Source organism: Phodopus roborovskii, unplaced genomic scaffold (genome assembly GCF_943737965.1).
Source record: "Phodopus roborovskii unplaced genomic scaffold, PHOROB, whole genome shotgun sequence".
Lineage (NCBI taxonomy): Eukaryota > Metazoa > Chordata > Mammalia > Rodentia > Cricetidae > Phodopus > Phodopus roborovskii.
Window position 1 is genome coordinate 10,246,314 of NW_026126459.1, and position 19,614 is coordinate 10,265,927.

At 44.6% G+C, this 19,614-nt stretch overlaps 1 protein-coding gene across 2 annotated transcripts in view; it reads left to right on the forward strand.

Moving 5' to 3' along the window:
- The window catches only part of Tbc1d22a (TBC1 domain family member 22A), a 286,880-nt gene that overhangs the window by 16,349 nt on the left and 250,917 nt on the right, over positions 1 to 19,614 (forward strand). Inside the window, exons 2-4 of one of the 2 annotated variants that reach the window (XM_051189571.1) lie at positions 2,448 to 2,504; positions 3,198 to 3,532; positions 6,358 to 6,534. In XM_051189571.1, coding sequence (XP_051045528.1) covers positions 2,448 to 2,504; positions 3,198 to 3,532; positions 6,358 to 6,534 — 569 coding nt within the window. The remainder of the gene's footprint in view (positions 1 to 2,447; positions 2,505 to 3,197; positions 3,533 to 6,357; positions 6,535 to 19,614) is intronic. The other variant, XM_051189573.1, reaches the window with a different exon arrangement.

Sequence of the window (19,614 nt, forward strand, 5' to 3'; positions counted from 1 at the left end):
TAGAGGTCAGATGACAACTTGTAGGTATTATCCTTCCCCTATGTGGGTCCTGGGGATTGAACTCAGTTTGTCATGATTAGGGGCAAGCAGTTTTATTCACTGAGGTGTTCTGGTGATCCTAATTTTATTTTTACTTTTAATTATGATTGTGTGTGACTATGCAGGGATATGTGTATAGGAGTGCAGGTTCCTGTGGAGGCTAGAAAAAGATATCTGGTTCTTTGGAGATGGAGAGATAGGTAGCTTTAAGCTGTCTGATATGGGTGCATGGAATTGAACTTGTGTCCTCTGTAGTGAGATATCCACCCCTCCAGCACCTGTTGCACTGACCACGCCCATTAGGGTGTGGGGACAGGTGTGGGTGTGACCTGGGGGGGGGACTAGGTCTTGGGTCCTGGACTCCAGCTCACCCTCTTACTTCCTGGTTGGAGACAGAGAGCATTTGGAGGCATCCTTGGGACAGGAACCTGCAGCAGTCATCTGTTTCTGGTGTAAGTGATTTCTCCCTGAATAAACATCCATCAGCTTATTGTTTCCCAGATTCTTACTTACCACTCTTTAGTCCTCTGCAAGAGTTGTATGTCCTCTTAACTGATGATCCATCCTTTCAACCCCAGGATTTAATTAAAACATGTTTTATAAGCTTTTTCTTGGAATAGATGGGAATCAGCACAGAGACCAAAATCAGCACTGGACAATGTGCATAGTGAGAGGCTTTGGAGCACTTACTTCTAAACGGGATGTCCTTATCAAACTGTTCCCTTCAAGGCTCAGGGATTTATGCAGAAGAGGAGGTAGAAGGATTATAGTAACCAGAGATAGTGGGTGGTTCCAAGGAAACAGCATCTTCCAGACACAGCAGGACTGATACATGTATGAACTCTCACTGTGACAGCAGGCACAAGACCTACACACATTTAAACCAGACAAAGACTGGTTTGAGATGGGGAATGGACTTAGCCAAGAAGCTGTTTGCAACTGATACCTGCTAGCAAACGGACAATCTGTTTGCTCCAATGAGGGCTACTGGGTCTATCAATCACATTCCAGGGTAGGTCTGATGCTCAGGAGTAGTTGACCAACACAAAATTGACTCCGTGGCTTGTGTGTGTGTGTACACACACACTGTTTTGGTTTGGTATTTTTTTTTCCCCCTAAGACAGAGGTTCTCTGTGTAGCTTTGTAGACCAGGCTGGCCTCGAACTCACAGAGATCCGCCTGCCTCTGCCTCTCAAGTGCTGGGACTAAAGGCATGCTCCATCACTGCCCAGCTTGGTTTGGTATTTTTTGTCATATTGTTTTGATTTTTTTTTTTTTTTTTGAGAGGGAGATGGGAAGGAGCTGAGGGTTGGAAAGACTATAATCAAAATAATTGTATTAAAAAAAAACATCTTTTAACTCCAGGAAAAATGCTATATTTATATTGTGCATGTGTCACAGTGCTTAAATGGAGATCAGAGGGAATCAATCCTCTCCTTTTACCATATAGATGATTGAACCCAGGAATTAAACCCAGGTTGTTAGGCTTGGCAGAATGTGCCGTTGCCAGCTGAGCCTGCTGTGGTCCCAGGATTACATTAAAACACAGATCAAAACCTGCGTGTGCTTACCCAAATTGGTCTTCATGTTTCTCTTTGCACACTTCTTTCTTCACCAGGGTCTTGTGTCAAACCCTCAGTGTCATGTCTGCCTTGGGACTGACTGTACCAGCCTGGCGACAGTGGCTCTGATGAATAGGGATTTGTTTATTTACTGAACCTGTAAGTGAAAGGAGATGGTTAGCTTGGACCCCTAGCTCATTGTAGCCAACACAGGCCCGCTCTTTATATCCTGCTGTCCCAGTCTTCAGAGGTGGCTTCTCATGCTGAGAGGTGACAGATACCTAGGCCTCGCCTCACCTCTGTCCTGCGACATGCCTAAATGGGAGAATCTGTGGTGTAAGGGTGCTGGCTGAGCCTGTCTGGTTTTGTTAGAGAAATTACAGTCTTCATTTCTTTTTAAAGTGATTAAAGTTTTACGAAATCTTTGTTTATATTTGGTTAATCAGAGAGAATAGCACTTGGTGGAAATTTCCATGAAGTTACCTTGTGAGATCAAGTTCTGCTTGTAAAACATGTTTGTGAGCAGTGGCTTAGGGACCCTAGTGTTCCCAGTGGTTTGAGATGACTTCCAAGGCTCCCTGAAGGGAGGCTCCTGGAGAACTGTGCTTCCTGCTCTCTGAAAGGGCCTGAATGTCCAGCCTGTTTGTGGGGGTGTGGTGTGGGCCTGTGTGGTGCTATTCATCATTGGGCTGGCCCTTAGCCTCGGGTGGCTAGACCTGTAGCACTGGTAGAATGTGGCTTCTTTTAGTCATATGGCCTAGGAGCTGGCACCTTTCTTGATTCAATGTTGGGCTCTCAGTAGAGTTAGGGAGGAAAGCTAATTTTTTTGTTTCCCTGTTTTCCTAGCATTCAACATGTGTATGGAGCCCAGCACCCACCTTTTGACCCGCTGTTACATGGCACGTAAGTGGCAGTCAGTGTCCTGCTTCTGGCAGCTCACTGGAGTTTCTGAGGGAGGGAAAATGTCCTCCCAGTCAACTGGTAGCTCAGTTGCTTGCTGTATGAGACATTGCTTTCTGTGCATAGTTTACCCCGTTGCTGGGCAGTGGGATATGGGGGGCTGCGGCTCATAGCACCTTGCAGAGGGCAGAGCTGGCACTTCCAGCTTGAGGGCAGTGTGGCTCCAGTCTGTGAATTCTCCTTCTGTGCTACACTCTCTCTGTCCTGGGCTTGGCACCTCCAACTGTTGTTGGAGCCTGCAGGGCTGCACCTGCCTGTCATAGTTCCTCACTCACACTGGGGCGGATGGTATGTGTAGTCACGTTTGGAGGGATCTCCTTTAGACCATTTCTGGCTGTGTTCTTTGCAAGGTCCCCTTGCCCTGTCCCCTCTGCTGCTGCTCTGGAGCCTGGCTGAGATGGAGAGAGTGTGAAGCTGTGCTGTCTAGCCTTGGCACCCTTGCTTTATAGTTCTGTGCTGCTTAGTGGCTCTCTCCCGAAATCCCCCCTCCCCATCATGCAGCCTGTACTGTGTCGAGTCTTATTTTGATGCCTGCAAATTATGCTTTTCTTGGCACCCACATCTAGATGAAGAGTCCTCTCATTGGGGATTCTTTTTTGGCTGAGTATGCACAGTAAAAATGCCTTTGCTTTGTAGCTTGCTCAAGTCCACGCCCAAGGTGCCCACTACCCCAGTGAAGGCCAAGAGGGTCAGCACCTTCCAGGAGTTTGAGAGCAATACCAGTGATGCTTGGGATGCGGGCGAAGATGATGATGAGCTCCTGGCTATGGCGACAGAGAGCCTGAACTCTGAGGTGGTCATGGAGACAGCTCACCGTGTTCTGCGCAACCACAGCCAGAGGCAGAGCCAGCCCCCACAGAAGGAGATACCAGAGCCAGAGCCTCAGCCCATAGCAGAGCCTCTGGTAGCTCCTAGTGGTGACCTCCGCCTGGTGAAGTCTGTCAGTGAGAGCCACACTCCTTGTCCTTCAGGTAGAGATAAAGGGACAACAGAAACAAGGACGGACTGGACTCGAATAAGGAGGGATATGTGTCTGTCTGTAGCAGGACTCTGGACCATGAGAACCTATAGGGCCATCTTTCATGTGGCTGTGGCACTCCCAGGCCCACCAAACAGCCTCCTTGTCCATGGGGTCTGGATGTGCTTTTCTTTCTTTGTGGAGCCAAGGGCACATTTTCTACAAATGACATGTTAAGGCTTGTGAGTTATATATGGGCCCTAGAGAGGGCCTTGGGGGAGCACAGGAGATGGGAGATTCCAGCCTCCTTCAGAAATGAGCAAGGAGTACCCAAGAATGCATCTCCTGGGTAAAGAGAGAACAGATTCACAGTAGCCTAAGGGTTACTCTACTAGATTCAGAAAGGGGTTTTGTATCTAGCCAGGTTTTCAGAACTGCCTTCTGGGAGTTATGTGTTAAAGTTACAGTTTCTTCAGGTGAGCAATTCATTGGCAACAAATTAGGAATTACTGAGTTTACCCAGGAACTGCAGTGGCTTTTGAGTTCTTGGAGAGTTCTGATGGGGATTGCTCCATTCCACCGCCTCTCTGCTCAGCCTGGGCAGGGTGCCCTCTAGTGGTGGTGTCCCAGGTATGGCAGGGACCCTGGATTCTTTTGTCTATCAACTGTGCTTAGGAGCCATGAACACAACTTCTCAAGCCCCCACGGCTGCCAAAAGATCTAGGACACTTATTGCTGGTGATGACCCTCAGCACACCAGATGTAGGAGCTGAGAGTGAGTAGGACTACATGGTGTCTGGCTGGGCATTCTGACCAAAAGCAAATTCAGATTCAGGCAGATGCTGGAGCTATGGTGTCACATTGTGTCAGCCTCTCTGGCACAAGTGAAGTGACTAGTTCTTAGGAAGTCATGTTACTGGAGAAGTGGCTGTGATTTCATTGCTGTGTCCTCTGCAAGTTGTGATTGAGTGTCCTGTGTTTGCTTTCTAGGAGAGGTTTTTTTGAGTACTTCATAATAAAGTGTGCTGTGGGTGTTCACTGAGTGGCTAGTACCATAGCCAGCCCCTTTGATGATAAACTCTTTAAACTCCCCAGGCTTCTAGGAGGGAGTTGGGTTGTTCTGCTTTTATAGTTGAGCTGCTTACAAGGAGGGCCTGGGGGTTAAACCCAGGGTCTGTGGCTTCAGAGTCCCCACTAGGCTAATGCTGGCTACTGCAGAGATCAGGGGTTCTCACCCAGAGATCCTGATCCCAGGTGGACATGTGACAGTATCCTGGATAGTGTGTGTTAGAGCTGGAACAGGGAATGTTTGTCACTAAACATGGTAGGTGTGGTAGGGATGCTGCTCAAATTTCTACAGTGCTCTGGTAGAGACTAAACATTCCCCACACTCCATTGGTGAGGCCCCAGAGTCCTGTGCTGAGTTGGTGGGACTTCTGCTGGGATTGGTTGCATTGGTTCTGGGAGCTGTAGGGATGTGTGGAGAAGATGTGGTCCTCTTTTCTCTGCCTAGGGCTTAGCCCCTGTTCTGTGTTCTGTTGATACTTCCTTGTATGAGGAAGGAATGTGAGGGCCACTAGATCCTCATGCCAGATTCTAGCCTCTCCCTCCTATGCCTTCCAGATAGCTGTTTGATTCTGCCTCCATGACATGTTTTCTTGTGGCCTCTGTCTTAGTCAATGTTCTCTTGCTATGAAGAGATGCCATGACCATAGCAACTCTTATAAAAGAAAGTGTTTAACTGGGGCTTGCTTACATTCATGGCAGGAAGCATGGTGGCATGCAGCAGACATGAAGAAGTAGCTGAGAGTTCTACATCTAGATCTGCATGTAGCAGAAAGAGAGAGACACTGGGCCTGCTTTGAGCATTTGAAACCTCATGTCCTAGAACAAGGCCACACCTACTCCAAAAAGGCCACACATACTTCAACAAGGTCACACTTACTCAAAAAGGGCCACATTTCCTAATTCCTGTCAAGTAGCACCACTCCCTATTGACCAAGTTTTCAAATATATGAGCCTATGAGAACCATTCCTATCCAAACCACCATAGTCTTGTATACTAGAATATATAGATAATGGCGGATCCTTGGCGCTTGCTGGCCAGTCAGTCTAGTTAAATCAGTGAGCTTCATGCCCATTGAAAGACTGCTGTCAAAAATGAGGCAGAGGGCTTAAGAAAGACACCTGCTGTAAAATTCTAGCCTCTATATGCAAGTATACATATGTGTATCACACAACATGCATAGACTTTCCCCATGCCGTTCTGCTCTTGAATTCCAGTGCCTGTTCTTGGTGATGGGTGGGGGTCTGTTCTGGATGCTGCCTGTAGGTGATGGTAGGAGCAGAGGTCTTCAGGTAACCCTAAGATCAGATTCCACCCAGGAGCTTCAGGTCTTGCCTCTGGGCTGCTTGTATGGCCTTCTATCATGACTAGGGAGTGGGACAGCATGGATGCAGGCATAAGTGGAGTTCTTGCCCCTGCTTTTCTGCAGTGTCTACCCTAAACACCTGTGGCTTATTTTTGACTGTACACTGGTTTGTGCCTTTTGAAAGTTGAGGCTGCTGGGTGGGGAGTCAGACCCAGATCAGAGGAGTGGTTGGGGCTTTCCTGGCTGTCATGATGTGCTCCTATGCAGGTGTATCTTTTCACTGGTGAACAGTACTGTCAGTGAGTTAGTGCTGGATGGTGGGAGAGGGAAAGCTGTGACCTGACTGTTCACAAAGGGCTAGTGAGTGGTATGGTGAGCATGCGGACACATGGATGAAGGAAGAAGGTGTGGTCAGGAGGTGAGAGGCTTTTTCTAACCTTAACTTCTGTTCTTCGATCCTTTCTAGAAAGCACCAGCGATCCGGTCCCTCTGCAGCGGTCCCAGTCTCTCCCCCACTCGGCCACTGTTTCACTGAGCAGGACATCTGACCCACATGTGCTTGGTGGCTCAGCCCTGAGTAAGAGAGAGGCCTCTCGGCTGGACAAGTTTAAACATCTGCTTGCCGGTCCCAACACAGACCTTGGTGAGTCCCCGAGGGTGTCTTGTCTGTTTCTTACAAGATCAAAGGTGTCATTACATGTTGCACACATGCTGTATTTTCACGACATTGAGTCCCTAAGATGCTGGCAATTATCTTCCTTTAGACATGTTTGCTAGCATATTCCCTATAAAGTTTCCTAATAAATACTTATCATCATCTGTGTGTGTGTGTGTGTGTGTGTGTTTGAGACACGGTTTCTTTGTGTAACTCTGGCTGTCCTGGAACTTGCTCTGTAGATCAGGCTGGCCTTCAAGTCACAGAGATACACCTGCCTCTGCCTCCTGAGTGCTGGGATTAAAGGTGTACACCACCACTTGGCCATCCTTTTTTCTTAATGCTTCAGGATACTTTTCCTACTTGTAGTCCTCAGGGGGAGCCCCTAGAGGCTGTATACTCCATAGGCTGTGGGTTGTCAGTGACTTCTGGGGAGCGAGGTTGGTGACTACCATCCTGAACTACTGTACTTTGCAGACATGGGACCAGAGATGGCATGAGTGTGACAGGTAAGGCCCAGGTGGGCACTGGGGAGAGAGGATGGTCATCATGGTGAATGCTTGTGATTTGCTTGCTCCTCTGTAATATCTTCATGGAGCCTGGCTAGGCTGGAGTTGCCATCTGATTATTTGTTCTTTTGTTTTCACAGCCTGTATTTGCTGAATGAACTCAGTGGTAGATGTATACTAGGTACTTGAATTTTCCAAGGGCTGGGAGGTGGTCTTGGCCATGAGATCACTCATAGGAGGGAAAAAAAAATTTCAACAGGTAGTGCCAGAGCAGCCAGTACTTTGAGAGCTGTTAGCCCAGAGGTGTAATGCCTACCTTGGCCAGGAGGTGGCGAGTGGGGCCTGTGGATGGGCTGCATGAAACTGACCCATGCATTTGGGAAGCTGTAGGATACGTAGGCCGGAGTAGGGAAACCATAGATCTTGAAGTTTGTCAATGGATCTTTTCTTCTTAGATTAATAACTCTTTTTTTTTAAAATTTATTTTGTAGGTCTCTCCTCATAGCTGTGGCTATCCTAGAATTCTCTCACTATGTAGATTAGACTGACCTTTAATTTACATAGATCTGTCTGCTTCTGCTTCCTGAGTGCTGAGAAAGGCATGTGGCACCACACCTGGCCTTTAACTATGTTTTAAAAAAATCAGTAGCACACACATATCTTACAATATTATGTAGCACAAGAGGATGAAGAGTGAAAACGTGCCTCTGCCTTCCCCTGTTCAGGAGTCCCCTGTCAGAGGTGGTCTGTGGACATTGCTCCAAACGTTTTTATGTCATTTTATACTTAGGGAAAGTTTCAAGGATAGTACAAACAGCTTCCTTGTGTGTTTTGACTCTGGCACAGTTAAGGTGTGCAGGCAGTGATTTGTCAGATGTTCCTTTGTCTCCTTATGTCTGAGTTCCTTGTGATTGGGACCAGGTGAATGGTGCTCAGCAGAAGCCTCATACTGTGATGTGTGTTCTTCTCACCCTTTCCTCTTCTCTGGAAACCTATGCAGCAGTCTGCAGAGGGATGCCTTGGGTCTGTGTGCATTTCCAAAGCAGGGCTTTTTCTTCATCCACCCAGATGGACATGCTGGTCCACACTTCACTTTTTGAAATCCTGTGCATTTACAGAGTAGTGCATAGAGATCCAAATGCCATTCTTTGGATTCCCCACAAGCCCTTTACTGATGGGCATGGAGGCTACCACCGATTTTCTGTTGTAATAGCTCAGGACCTTATACAGATGAGGCAAGAGCTCTTGAAGGCATCTGCTACTTTGATGATGGTATCCACAGAGAAGTTCTCACCTGGGATGGGGAGGATACTATAGACAGGGTGGCTTTTTAGGTTTGGCATAGAGTTAAGTGGGTGGAAGTTCTTGTCACCAAAATAGGGTTTCTTGTATGAAAGGAGCAGACTCTCCTGGTTTAAGTTGGAATCCTATTTTTATCTTTCTAGCACACCATGCACCCATATTTTGCTGAGCGGGCTGTTAGCTGCTCAGGTTCTACGGTGGAGCCTGTGTAGAGAGGAGGCGGATCCCATTGTGCTTATGGGAGGAGGTTCTGGAGTTGGTTGTCTGGGTGGAGACCTTGAGTAGGCTTGGTAACTTGTGATCCTGGTTCTTAGTGTCCTTACTCACCTGCAAGACGTGTCTGGAGCTAGACTGAGGTGCTGTATAGACCACTGGAGTGCTGGCTATAGGTAATACCCATTGCCGTTCTGTAGGCTTTCTGTGATATTGCTTATCACAGTATGACCACTTGGTGATCCATGATGCATCAGAATTGTTTCCAGACATTTTCCTGGTTATGCCTACTGGTTTATAGCCATAGGCAGGTGAAAACGTGTTTACCTGAGGGCAGTCCTGATCTGGTTTAGCTCTGGGCAGTGGCTAGAATTTTCTTGTGGGTCTTGTTACTAGGGCAGCATTAGAAGTTAGGTTGTACTTGTAATAAAACTTCCTGGCTTGTGGGTCAGTGTGATCATGTGTGGGTGAAAGGTTAGGTGTAAAAATCAGGCTCTTTGTAGGGTTGGTGTGATTATGGTTTTCTTATTCTTTTTTTCTTTAAGAATTCTGTTTGAATATTTGAAGCCGAAAAGTTAAAGTCATTTACTTTCAAAGATAAACAATTACTGGATTTGTATTTAGTGGCAAGAGAAACATAGCCAGTAAATTGCCTGTTTTCCTAAGGCCTTTAAGGTAGCTCTGAGGACAGTGGAATACATTATCCTCCCATTACATAAAAACCAAAGTGGTAAATATTTGCCGAAGTTGGAGAAGCAAATTGCTGATGTGCGAAGGACCAGCAGAAATGGCTCTACCTGCTGAAGGTCTGTGCCAGCGTCTGCTGCTCTTTGTTTAGCTTCTGCTCTGTTATGAGCCCAGGGATGAAAGTAGCAAATAGAACTTAACAGCTCACTCCCCTCTTAGCATCGACTCAATATTTACCCACACAAAGACTGCCTGCTTTGAAGCCTGAGAAAACGACACTTGGAGGCATTCATGTTCATCATGTGTGTCTGCTGATCAGGAGTACCATTCAGAATATGCAAAATGTGCCGTTTCCTTTGGCTGTGGAGTGACTGCCACACAGCAGTAGGGCCTCTGTGGGCAGGCTCTGTGCATAGCTCAGCGAGGGCCACTAGAGAGCTGTCAGCCAGCAGAACAGAAGGTGTTCCCTTTCCTCTGAGGAGTGAGCCAGGCACACAGCCATGGTCCCTGGTACCCAGGTATATCCAACTCTGGGTTTGAAGATGGAGAATGTGCCTGGACAGAGGGAAGGAAGGTATAAATGAAGTATGGAGTCATGTTCCCTGGAAGCATGGCCTTGAGAAGATGCCCTGAATGCTTTGACATGAAGGCCACATTGTAGGGCCTGTGATGATAAGAGTCCACCCTCAGCATGGGGGCTGGCCATGCCCTTACTCTTTGTGTGACTATCTTACTAAGTGTCTCACCCCAGAGTGGAAAGGGAAATCCAAGATACTTTACACAGTTCCTGTGAGGGTGGGAGGTAATATATGTTTCAGTTGTAGGGGAGAAATAGGGATCTAGACCAACATATGCCCTGCCCTCAAAGATCTGGCATTGTACTCTTGGGAAGACAGACAGACACATACCCACAATGAACACACCAGAGATGGTCAGCAAGCAGGTGGTAAGCACATGTTGGGATGAGGCAGTGCTGAGGGATAATGAAGATGCTGCTGGCTAGTAGGTGGTCATCAAAGACCTTTTGAAATGAGCGTTTCTGCTGAGCCCTGTGTGGAGAGAGGCTGAGTACAGAGGAAGGCATTCCAGGGAGAGGAGTCAGGTTGCAAAAGTCCTGTGGTGGGACAGCTTCAACTGTTTGAGGAATGGAAAGAAGGTGCTGAAGCTGAGGGAGATGGAGGGAGAGAGACATGTAAAGCAGGAAGGCATTTGGACTCCAGGCCTCAGGGGGCCAGGAGGAAGCACCCAGCTTTTGTTTAAGTACCCTATGGAGTAAAGTTTGGAAGGACGCAGCCCAAGGGCTTCCAGTAATGGGTGGCTAATGGCCTTGGACTAGGTGGGTTTCTTGGGCAATTGGAGGGGAATGAGAGGGAAGATGGTGACTGGGGAAGGGAGCCAAGGGTTTTGGGATTTGACCTGGTGGGGCCATCAGTTTCAAGTACTGTCAGGTCAGCCTGATGGATGGTGCCTGATTGGCTGCACATGAAGCTGGGTGGACTGGGAGGAGAGGGCTTGGAGCCCAGAGACAGCACTTTTCTAGAATGTCATTTGATCAGAGGGAACAAACCATGGTCCTTTGATGCCGCTGGAAAACCGCAAGCCAGTGTGCATGGTGCCTCAGTATTCCCTGGTCTCTGTCCACCTCCACAGCATCCCCTGCCTACTCCTTGTCACTGGGTACCTGCTCAGGAGGCTACATCCGAGGCAGCCCTTCAGTGAGTGGAACAGGGCAGGATAAGGCCAGGTTGGTTTTGGACTCTGTTCCCATCCTCCAGGTCTCTCTTGTTTTTGGTTAATGTAGACAGCAACATTCTTAGTGCTCTTTGGAAGTCAGAAGAAGTTGTTTCCTCTCCTGTGGGTCTTGTTGAAGTAGATGGCACCTGGTCTAGAATAGGCTTGCCATGGACACCCTGGGATGGCTTAGAAGAGCTATCCATGTCACAGGCAGCTGGCCAGCCAGTGTCTAGTGTTCCCACATAGAAGCTAGAGCCACATAACAGCAAGACGCCCGCAGTTGCGCTGTGTAAGGGTGTGTGTGTGTGTGTGTGTGTGTGTGTGTGTGTGTGTGTGTGTGTGCGTATGTGTGTGTATTGGTGTTTAGCATGTTTACTGAAAGTATGGGCAGGCTTGGAGAAGATAATATGAGAGAGACAAAGCAAACACTAATTCAGTCTTACCAGATCTCATCAGGAGGAGCCTCTTTGAGCTACTAACATGCAATGATCTGGCATATAGAAAACAAATCCTCATGTCTTGACATGGCTCCCTTTTCAAAGCCCAAGCAACACTCACTTGCTGGTAGATGTCAGCTCCACAACAGTAAAATAACATGTCCTGTAGGCAGGAGCAGAGCTCACTAGCCATAGGCTCCTTGCTGCCTCTGCTGTCTTGCCTTTACCCTTCAGTCTCCCACCTGTGCATCATGTTTACATCATGTCACCATAGTGTTCCTGTCACATCATTAATGAAAATACAACTGAAAAGATGGTAAAGGCAGCAAACCCAAATGGCCATAGCATGCACCTGTTGTGTCTGAGGCAGCACACTTTTTCTTACCCTCTCGTTAACTCTCAGTCATTTCCCACCCAGCCTTCAAATGCTGAGAACTTTGCTCCAGTGCTCTTCATCTGTGGTGGAATCTGTGGCTCTGGAAAGAGTTTTGAGCTGTAGATAAAAGCACATTGGTTCCTGACTCGCAAAACAGTACCACATCCTTCCTTCCTTCCTTCCTTCCTTTCTCCCTCCCTCCCTTCCTTCCTCCCTCCCTCTCTCTCTATCTCTCTCCCTCCTTCCCTTCCTCTTTTTCTTTTATGATTTTTTTATAGCTGGATATGACATTTGAATGGCATGTGATGTTAAGTAAGTTTAAAACAAACAACCAAACTGAGTAAGGTAAAAGTTTGATTAATAACTACAGCTGGGTGTAACTTCAGTGCAGTAGGCTATTGTTCAAGGCTCTTTTAGATAACTTGTTTCTGGGGATGATGAGCTTTGGTGTGCCATTCCCCAGAGCAAAGATCAAACAATGTGCATGGGCTACTGTATAGTTTTAAACAGGCAGGCAGCCTTAAAGTTGCTCTCTTGCATTTGTCTTTTTATCTCATCTCCTTTGAAGTTTAGGGCATTAAATAACTGTGCAATTATAAGGCTGCAGAATCAACAAAATTAATGTGAAAATTTCTTCTACTTGAGTATGGAGAATGGGAGAGTACATAAGAACTGCAGGCTTTCTCTCAGCAATATTTGCCTATATGCCATCATTTGTCTAATATTATTAGAGTTTGTGTTCATTTACAGACTGGACCTCCTGCAGGCTGTGGCTGTGAGCCATGTGCCCTTATATTCTAGTGACCTGTGACAGGTATGTGTGTAGAACCATCTCAGCAAGTGCCAGTGAAGTTACTCGAGTCACCACATGCCAGTTTATCTCCTGCCCATTTTTTTTTTTTTTTTTTTTTTTTTAAGCAGTTACTAGTATTTCTGGCTCACCAGTTGACACAGGCTACTTTGTGTTATGGGATACCAGAGGAGAGGGTTTTCAGAACACAGCAGGAAAGTAGACCCAGAGGTCTTTATATACATGGCACTGCATTTCTCTTGGAGGTTCTGGAGATTGGTAGTTGTTGGCATTGGTTCAGAGGTTTAGCAATGCCCAAGGATCTCATCTCCAAGTCACCTGTTATCCCATTCATGGCCACAAGGTGGTGATCATTGTCTTGCAGTTCATAGTGTTGAATCAGTCAGGTTTTAATTATTCAATGTATTTTGTTGACATAGATTCATTGTATACAATGATGGTTTCGTAAAGATGTTTTCACACAAGTACCACTCCCCTCCTTTCTCTCCCATTCCATTCCTTTTCCAAAACAGTCTCACTTCTACTGTCATAATGCCATATGTATATGTACGAATTTATGTATCTGTGTGAAATCTAGAATCCACAAATGATAGCAGATGGCAACATTTTTCCCCCTCTGAGTTGACTTGTATTACTTCATATGACCCTCAGATGTTCCTGTTTTCCTGCAGATGGCATAACCTCACTCTTCCTTATGGCTGAGTAAAACTCTGTGTGTCTGTGTGCATGTGCCTGTGTGTGTATATGCGTGTGTGCATGTGAGCGTGTGTGTGTGTGCATGTGTGTGTGTGTGTGTATGTATGTATGTATGTATCTATCTGTGTGCGCATCCCATGGTCTGGTCCACTTGCCTTTTGATGGACCGAGCACTACCATAGTAAGTGCAGGGAGCAGTCTCTGAGGTATGCTGACATAGAGTCCTGTAGGCAGTCACCCTAGTGTGATTAGCATGGTCACACTGGTTCTAGTGTCACTTTTCTTTGAGGAATTTCCATAGCAACTGAACAAGTTTATGTTCCACTGGCACCTATATGGGGTCCCCCGCATCATCATCGTTATCATCATCATCATCATCATCATTTTTTGCTGTCTTAATGACAGCCATTCTGAGTAGGAAGAAAAAGAAAATCATGCTTAGTTTGTATTTCCCTGGTTACCAAAGCTTTTGAACTTTGTTTTTTATGTTTGTTTGTTTATTTATTTATTTATTTATAAGACAGGATCTCTTGGAGCCTGTCCTAGAACTCACTCTGTAGAGCAGGCTGGCCTGGAACTCACAGAGATCCACCTGCCTCTGCCTCCCGGATGCTGGGATTAAAAGTGTGCAACACCAACGCCAGCTGCCAGTAGTTAATCTTTTTGAGGACTATTTTATTAGCCTATTTGTTGAATGGATTGCTTGGCATTTTGGTATTTGATCTGTTTAGACCTTTATATATCATAGATACTATTTCTATGGCACATGTACAGTTTATTAAGTTTATTAAGATTACACAGCCTTTGCTGTGTAAGCTTTATAGTTTCTGTGTGTGTGTGTATGTGTTTTCAAGACATGGTTTCTCTATGTAGCTTTGGCTGTCCTAGAACTCACTCTAGAACAGCTGACTGTGAACTCACAGAGATCCACTTGCCACTGCCTCCTTAGTGCTGGGATTAAAGGAGTGTGCCACTACTGTCTGGCTCAAGCTTTACAATTTCTTGTACTCCAACTGGTCAGGCTTTCCTCCTTGAGCTGTTAAGAGACTTATTCAGAAAGCTTTTGCTTTTGTATCCTTGCCTTTCTTCCCCATAAGTTCTAATAGTTTTCGAATTTCAGATTTTGTGTTAAGGTCTTTGAATTGATTCCTGTTTCATTCTTTTTCATGTGAATACCTGGTTTTCTCAGCTCTGTTGAAGAGGCTGTCTTTTCTCTAGCATACAGTTTTTGGCATATTTGTGAAAAATCAAATGGCCATGTTTATTTGTATTGTCTTCTCTTGTATTGACCTTTGTGGCAGCCTTGCAGTTTTTATCACTGTGGCTCTGTAGTACATCCTGAAGTGATGTATGCTGAGATCTTCAAGGTTGCTTTTCTTGCCCAGTAGTCTGTGATCTTTCACATCTATATTCATGTTAGCATTGTTTTTTGTTTCTATAAATAATTTGCAATTTTGATGGGGATTGCACTAACATTTAACATCTTCATTGTAGAGATTTTTCACTTCTTTGCCTAAGTTTATACAAGTATTGTCCAGAAGGTATTGTGAATGTGGTTGATATTTTGATTTCTTTCTTAGATCTTCTTTATAATTTTCTCATTTCTGGCTCCTAAATTTTGTAAGTTGATTTTGTACCCTAATCAGCTTGATGTATTTATCAGTTCTAAGGCTTTCCTTATGTAGTCTCTAGGGATCCTTATGTATCAAGTCATGAGGTTGGCAAATAAGCATAATTTGACTTTTCCCCCTTTTGTAGCCATTTTATTTCCTGTCTTCTTATGCCTTATTAAGATTTTAAGCATTGTACTGAATGAGAATAGAGTATGTACATCCTTCCCTTGTCTTGCTCCTGATCTTAGTGAAAATGTAGTGAGTTTTTCTCCATTTTTTATGATATTGGTGGTAGGGTATCATAAATAGCCTTTATTATGTTGAGATATGTTCCCTCCATTCCTAGTCTCTTCAGGGTGTTTTATCATGAGAGGGTCCTGGACTTTGTCTTCTGCATCTATTGAAATGACCATCCGATTTCTGTCCTTGAGTCTGTTTTATATTTATTGATTGGTGTGTGTTAAACCATTCCTGCACTGCTGAAATGAAACCAGATTGATCAAGATGATGCTTGTTCTGACTAATTTCATGTCAGCCTGACCCAGGTTCTGGGAGGAGGGAACCACAACTGAGAAAATGCCTTTATAAGGTTGGAAAATAGGCAAGCCTGTGTAGCATTTTCTTAATTAGTGCTTGATGAGGGGCCATGCAGCCCCTGTGGGTGGTCCCATCTTTGGGCTAAAGCAGCCTGTGCAAGTGATGGGGAACAAGCCAATACTCAGCACTCCACCATGGCCTCTGCATCAGTTCCTGCCTCCAAGTTCTCACCCTGCTTGAGTTCCTGCCCTGGCTTCCTTCAGTTATGGACTGTGGATATGGAAGCATAAGCCAAATAAACCCTCCCTACCCCCAGTTTTCTTTTGGTCATAGTGATAGTATCCAAAACCAAGACAGTGCTCTTTTGAATTTTGTTTGTAAGGTTTTTTTTGTTTTTTTTTTTTTCCCCCGAGACAGGGTTTCTCTCTATTGCTTTAGAGCCTGTCCTGGAACTTGCTCTGTAGTCCAGGTTGGCCTCAAACTCACAGAGATCTGCCTGCCTCTGCCTCCTGAGTGCTGGGATTAAAGGATATTCACCACCACTGCCCAGCTTGTAAGGTATTTTCTATAAAGATTTTGTGTCTATGTTCTTTGGGAGATTGGTCTGTAATTTTTCCTTTCTCTCCTCTCCTCTCCTCTCCTCCTTTCTTTTCTTCTGTGTGTGTCCTTCATCTGGTTTTGATATCAGGGTAATATTTGATTTGGGAATTAAAATGAGTTTGGAGACATTCCTCTTTTCTATTCTATGTAATAATTTGAGAACTCTTGCTGTCTTTAAAGGTCTGGTAGGATTCTGCAGTGAATCTATCTATCTTTATTTTATTATTTTTTTTGGGTTGGGAGATTTTTAATTTCTGCATCTTTCTTGTTGCTTGTTATATATCTCTTTATATTCTTCATCTTATCTCAGTTTACATTTGGTAGGTAACATGACTTTAGAAAGTTAGCCATTCATTTTAGATTTTCCTAGTTCAGTATTCTGTTTTGTATTCTTAAAAATCTTTTTTTTTTTTTTTTGTCTGTAATCTCAGCACTCAGTAGGCAGAGGCAGATGGATCTCTGTAAATTTGAGGCCAGCCTGGTCCACAGAATGAGTTCTAGGATAGCCAGCCAGAGCTACACAGAGAAACCCTGTCTTGAAAAAAAAAAAAAAAAATTAAAAAAAAATTAAACACTTGTGTTTGTGTTTGTATGCATGTGTGTGCCACAAGAGATCAGAGTTCTTTTCTACCACATGGTTTCTAGGGAATTGAACCCAGGGTGCAGGTATCTTTATCTTGTGAGCCATCTCTTTAGTCTGGAATATGTTTTGAAGATATGTTCTTAATTTTTTTCTGAATTTTTGTTGGTATCTGTTGTAATGTTTTCCTTTTCATCTCTAATTTTATTAATTTGGGTCTTCTATTTCTTTTGGTTAGTTTGGCTAAGGGTTTGTTGAACTTGCATATTTTTACATTAATTCTTTGAATTTTAAAAATTTTCCATTTCATTAATTTCTGCCCTGATTGATCTTGATTATTTCCTTACAGCTGGTGCTTTTGAGTTTGGCTGCTTGTTGGTGGTAGGGTTGCTATACAGAGCTTTTGTTATGTTGGGACATACTGCTTCTGTTTCTGGTTTCTTCAGGTTTGTATCATAAGGGATGATGAATGTTGTTGAAAGCTGTTTCTGCATCAATTGAGATGATTATGTGATTTCTGTTCTTGAGTCTGTTTATGTGATGTTTTACATGTATTGATTTGTGGATGTTGACTTGTCTTTACATCCCTGGAACAAGGCCAACTTGATCACAGTGTATGATGTTTTAGATGTATTGTTGAGTTGATTTTGCCAGGATTTTATTTTTGTTAGTGTTCTTCATCTTATCTCAGTTGAACTTTGGTAGGTAACATGCCTTTACAAAGTTACCCATTTATTTAAAAATTTCCAGTTTAGTGTTTTTGTTTTTTATTTGTTTTTGAGACAGGGCTTCTCTACATAACAACTTTGACTGACCACTACTCAAGAGAGCGAGCCAACCCCTTCTTTTCATTATAAGGGACCACATCTGCATACCTGAAGCCTAGGATGTGGCCACCATCACAAGTGCACTGGTAAAATAAGATGTCACTATATTTCCCCTTTTTGTCTAAATAAGAGTGTTTTAAGCCTGATACTAAACTATGTACAATGATAACAAATATCAAGTGTAGTCCGGAGAAAGAAATGTAGAAACATGCACAAATTTATACCTACAACCAGCAAGAGCAACAGTAAGCAAGAAACACATACAAAATGTCCATCTCAGAATAATAGCAATAACAGAAATTATTTCAATAGCTGTCTTATTCTGGCAAGTCTAAGTCTTGTGCCTAAGATGCTCTAACTAAGATAAGAGAGGATATAGCTGTGACTGTCCAGTCTTCAACCTCATCAAAGACCTGAGAAAGAAAATAACATTACTAGGGTAAGCAGGAAATGCAATCTTCCTAAAGGTGCAAGAAATGACAGAAACATCAGGTTACCTGGATTCACTCAGAGTCTCACAGTGACATCAGGGCAACCAACCTTGGCTAAGGCCTACTGTTGTTCTTTTGCTGCGCAGCTAATGCCTAAGAAACACAAACACGAGACTCAGCGCCCACGTGGAGTTTATTGAGAGAGGGGAGAGAAAGAGGGGGGTAGCTGGTGGCCAGCCGAAAGCAGGAGAGAGAGAGAGCAAAGAGAGAGCAAAGAAGCAGAGAGAGGCAGAGAGGCAGAGAGAGAGAGAGAGAGAAGCACTTGGCGCACTTGCTTTAAAAGAGGCTTGCGCATGCGTAACTGAGTCCTCTGGCCGCTAGGTAAGATGACATGACCATGAGCGTCCCGCCCATCGTTGGGGCGGGGATCAGCTGGCTGCTAGTTCCTAACATTCCCACCTCTTATTGTTATTAAAAAGGTGGGGGTTGGGCGTGGCAGGTTAGGAAACAAGGACGTTGAGTTCCAGAGACTGCTTCCTGCTGAATTGGGGGCATAGATAGTCTTTGGGGGATCCACGAAGACTGGGGTGCTGCCACGTCCTGGTTGATGGTTGTTTCATCACAGTTCTGACAGTATGGGGCTCTGGCGTCTCTTTGAGACCTGGCAAGATGTTAGCAGAACAGAGGACAAGGTTAGGTTTTTTCCTTAGGTCTTAGTATTTAATGGGAGAAGTGAGGTGGGGGAGGGGCTCCCAAGGGGGTCCTGGGACAAGGGAAGGAAGTCCCCAGGCCAGGAAAAAGGTGATTTATTTGGAGTGAATCTGACCTGTAAATGGATCCAATTCAGCTCCCTGGAACTTAAAAGAATCCTTTGAGTTTGTGAAAACATAAATATTGAGACACATTAGCAGCAAACTCATGTTAGAAAAGATTTGGCTGAAAGAATTAACACATACAACTGGCAGATTTTTAGCACAATGAAAAGCACCTTAATTGTAAGGTCATAGTTATAGTTATGATCATATAATGGCATAGTATGGTGTTTAACACTGTCAGAATTGGATTAGTAGCTTCTTAAAACTATTGATTAATGTTAAGACTATAAACAGTAGCAAACTTAAAATACCCAGTTTTTTGAAATCTGTTTTGTAATAATTGGAGCCTTGGCTGCTGCTTTAAGCTGATAAAGCTACCAGTCGTCAAAAGCATCAGAGTTCTTGAGAAGGATAAAATTTTACCTGAATGATTAGAGAGTAACAGAGACTTACTAGCTGGCAGCATGGACAGCACCCCAGGTCCTCCACAGTTGTTGAAGTCAGAGGCTTTAAGGACTTTTGCCTTCTGTTGATGGCACGAGACCTGTGGATTAGGAGCTTTTGGAAGAGTTACCTACCATTGGCCCAAGCAACGTGGAGAAAGTCGATTCCACTGCCCTCTTGTCCACAGTCCTTAGAGCCCTTTTGCAGCAGTTGAGATGAAAGGCAGGATTGCTCAGTGGCTAGCATTGCCACTTTTGTGGGTGGAGCTTCTTCAGTGTCCATCAGTCTTCTTGGAGGAAATGGGTGGTGCCAGCAGCTGGCCTGTCTCTCTGTTTTAAAAGCTTTTTAATGAAACATTTTAAATGCCATATTCTCTAGATCTCTGAGCATTTGAGGGCTGTCTGACTGTTTAGCATACCTTAGTATACAAAAATATGTCTTTAGTTACTTGCCTTA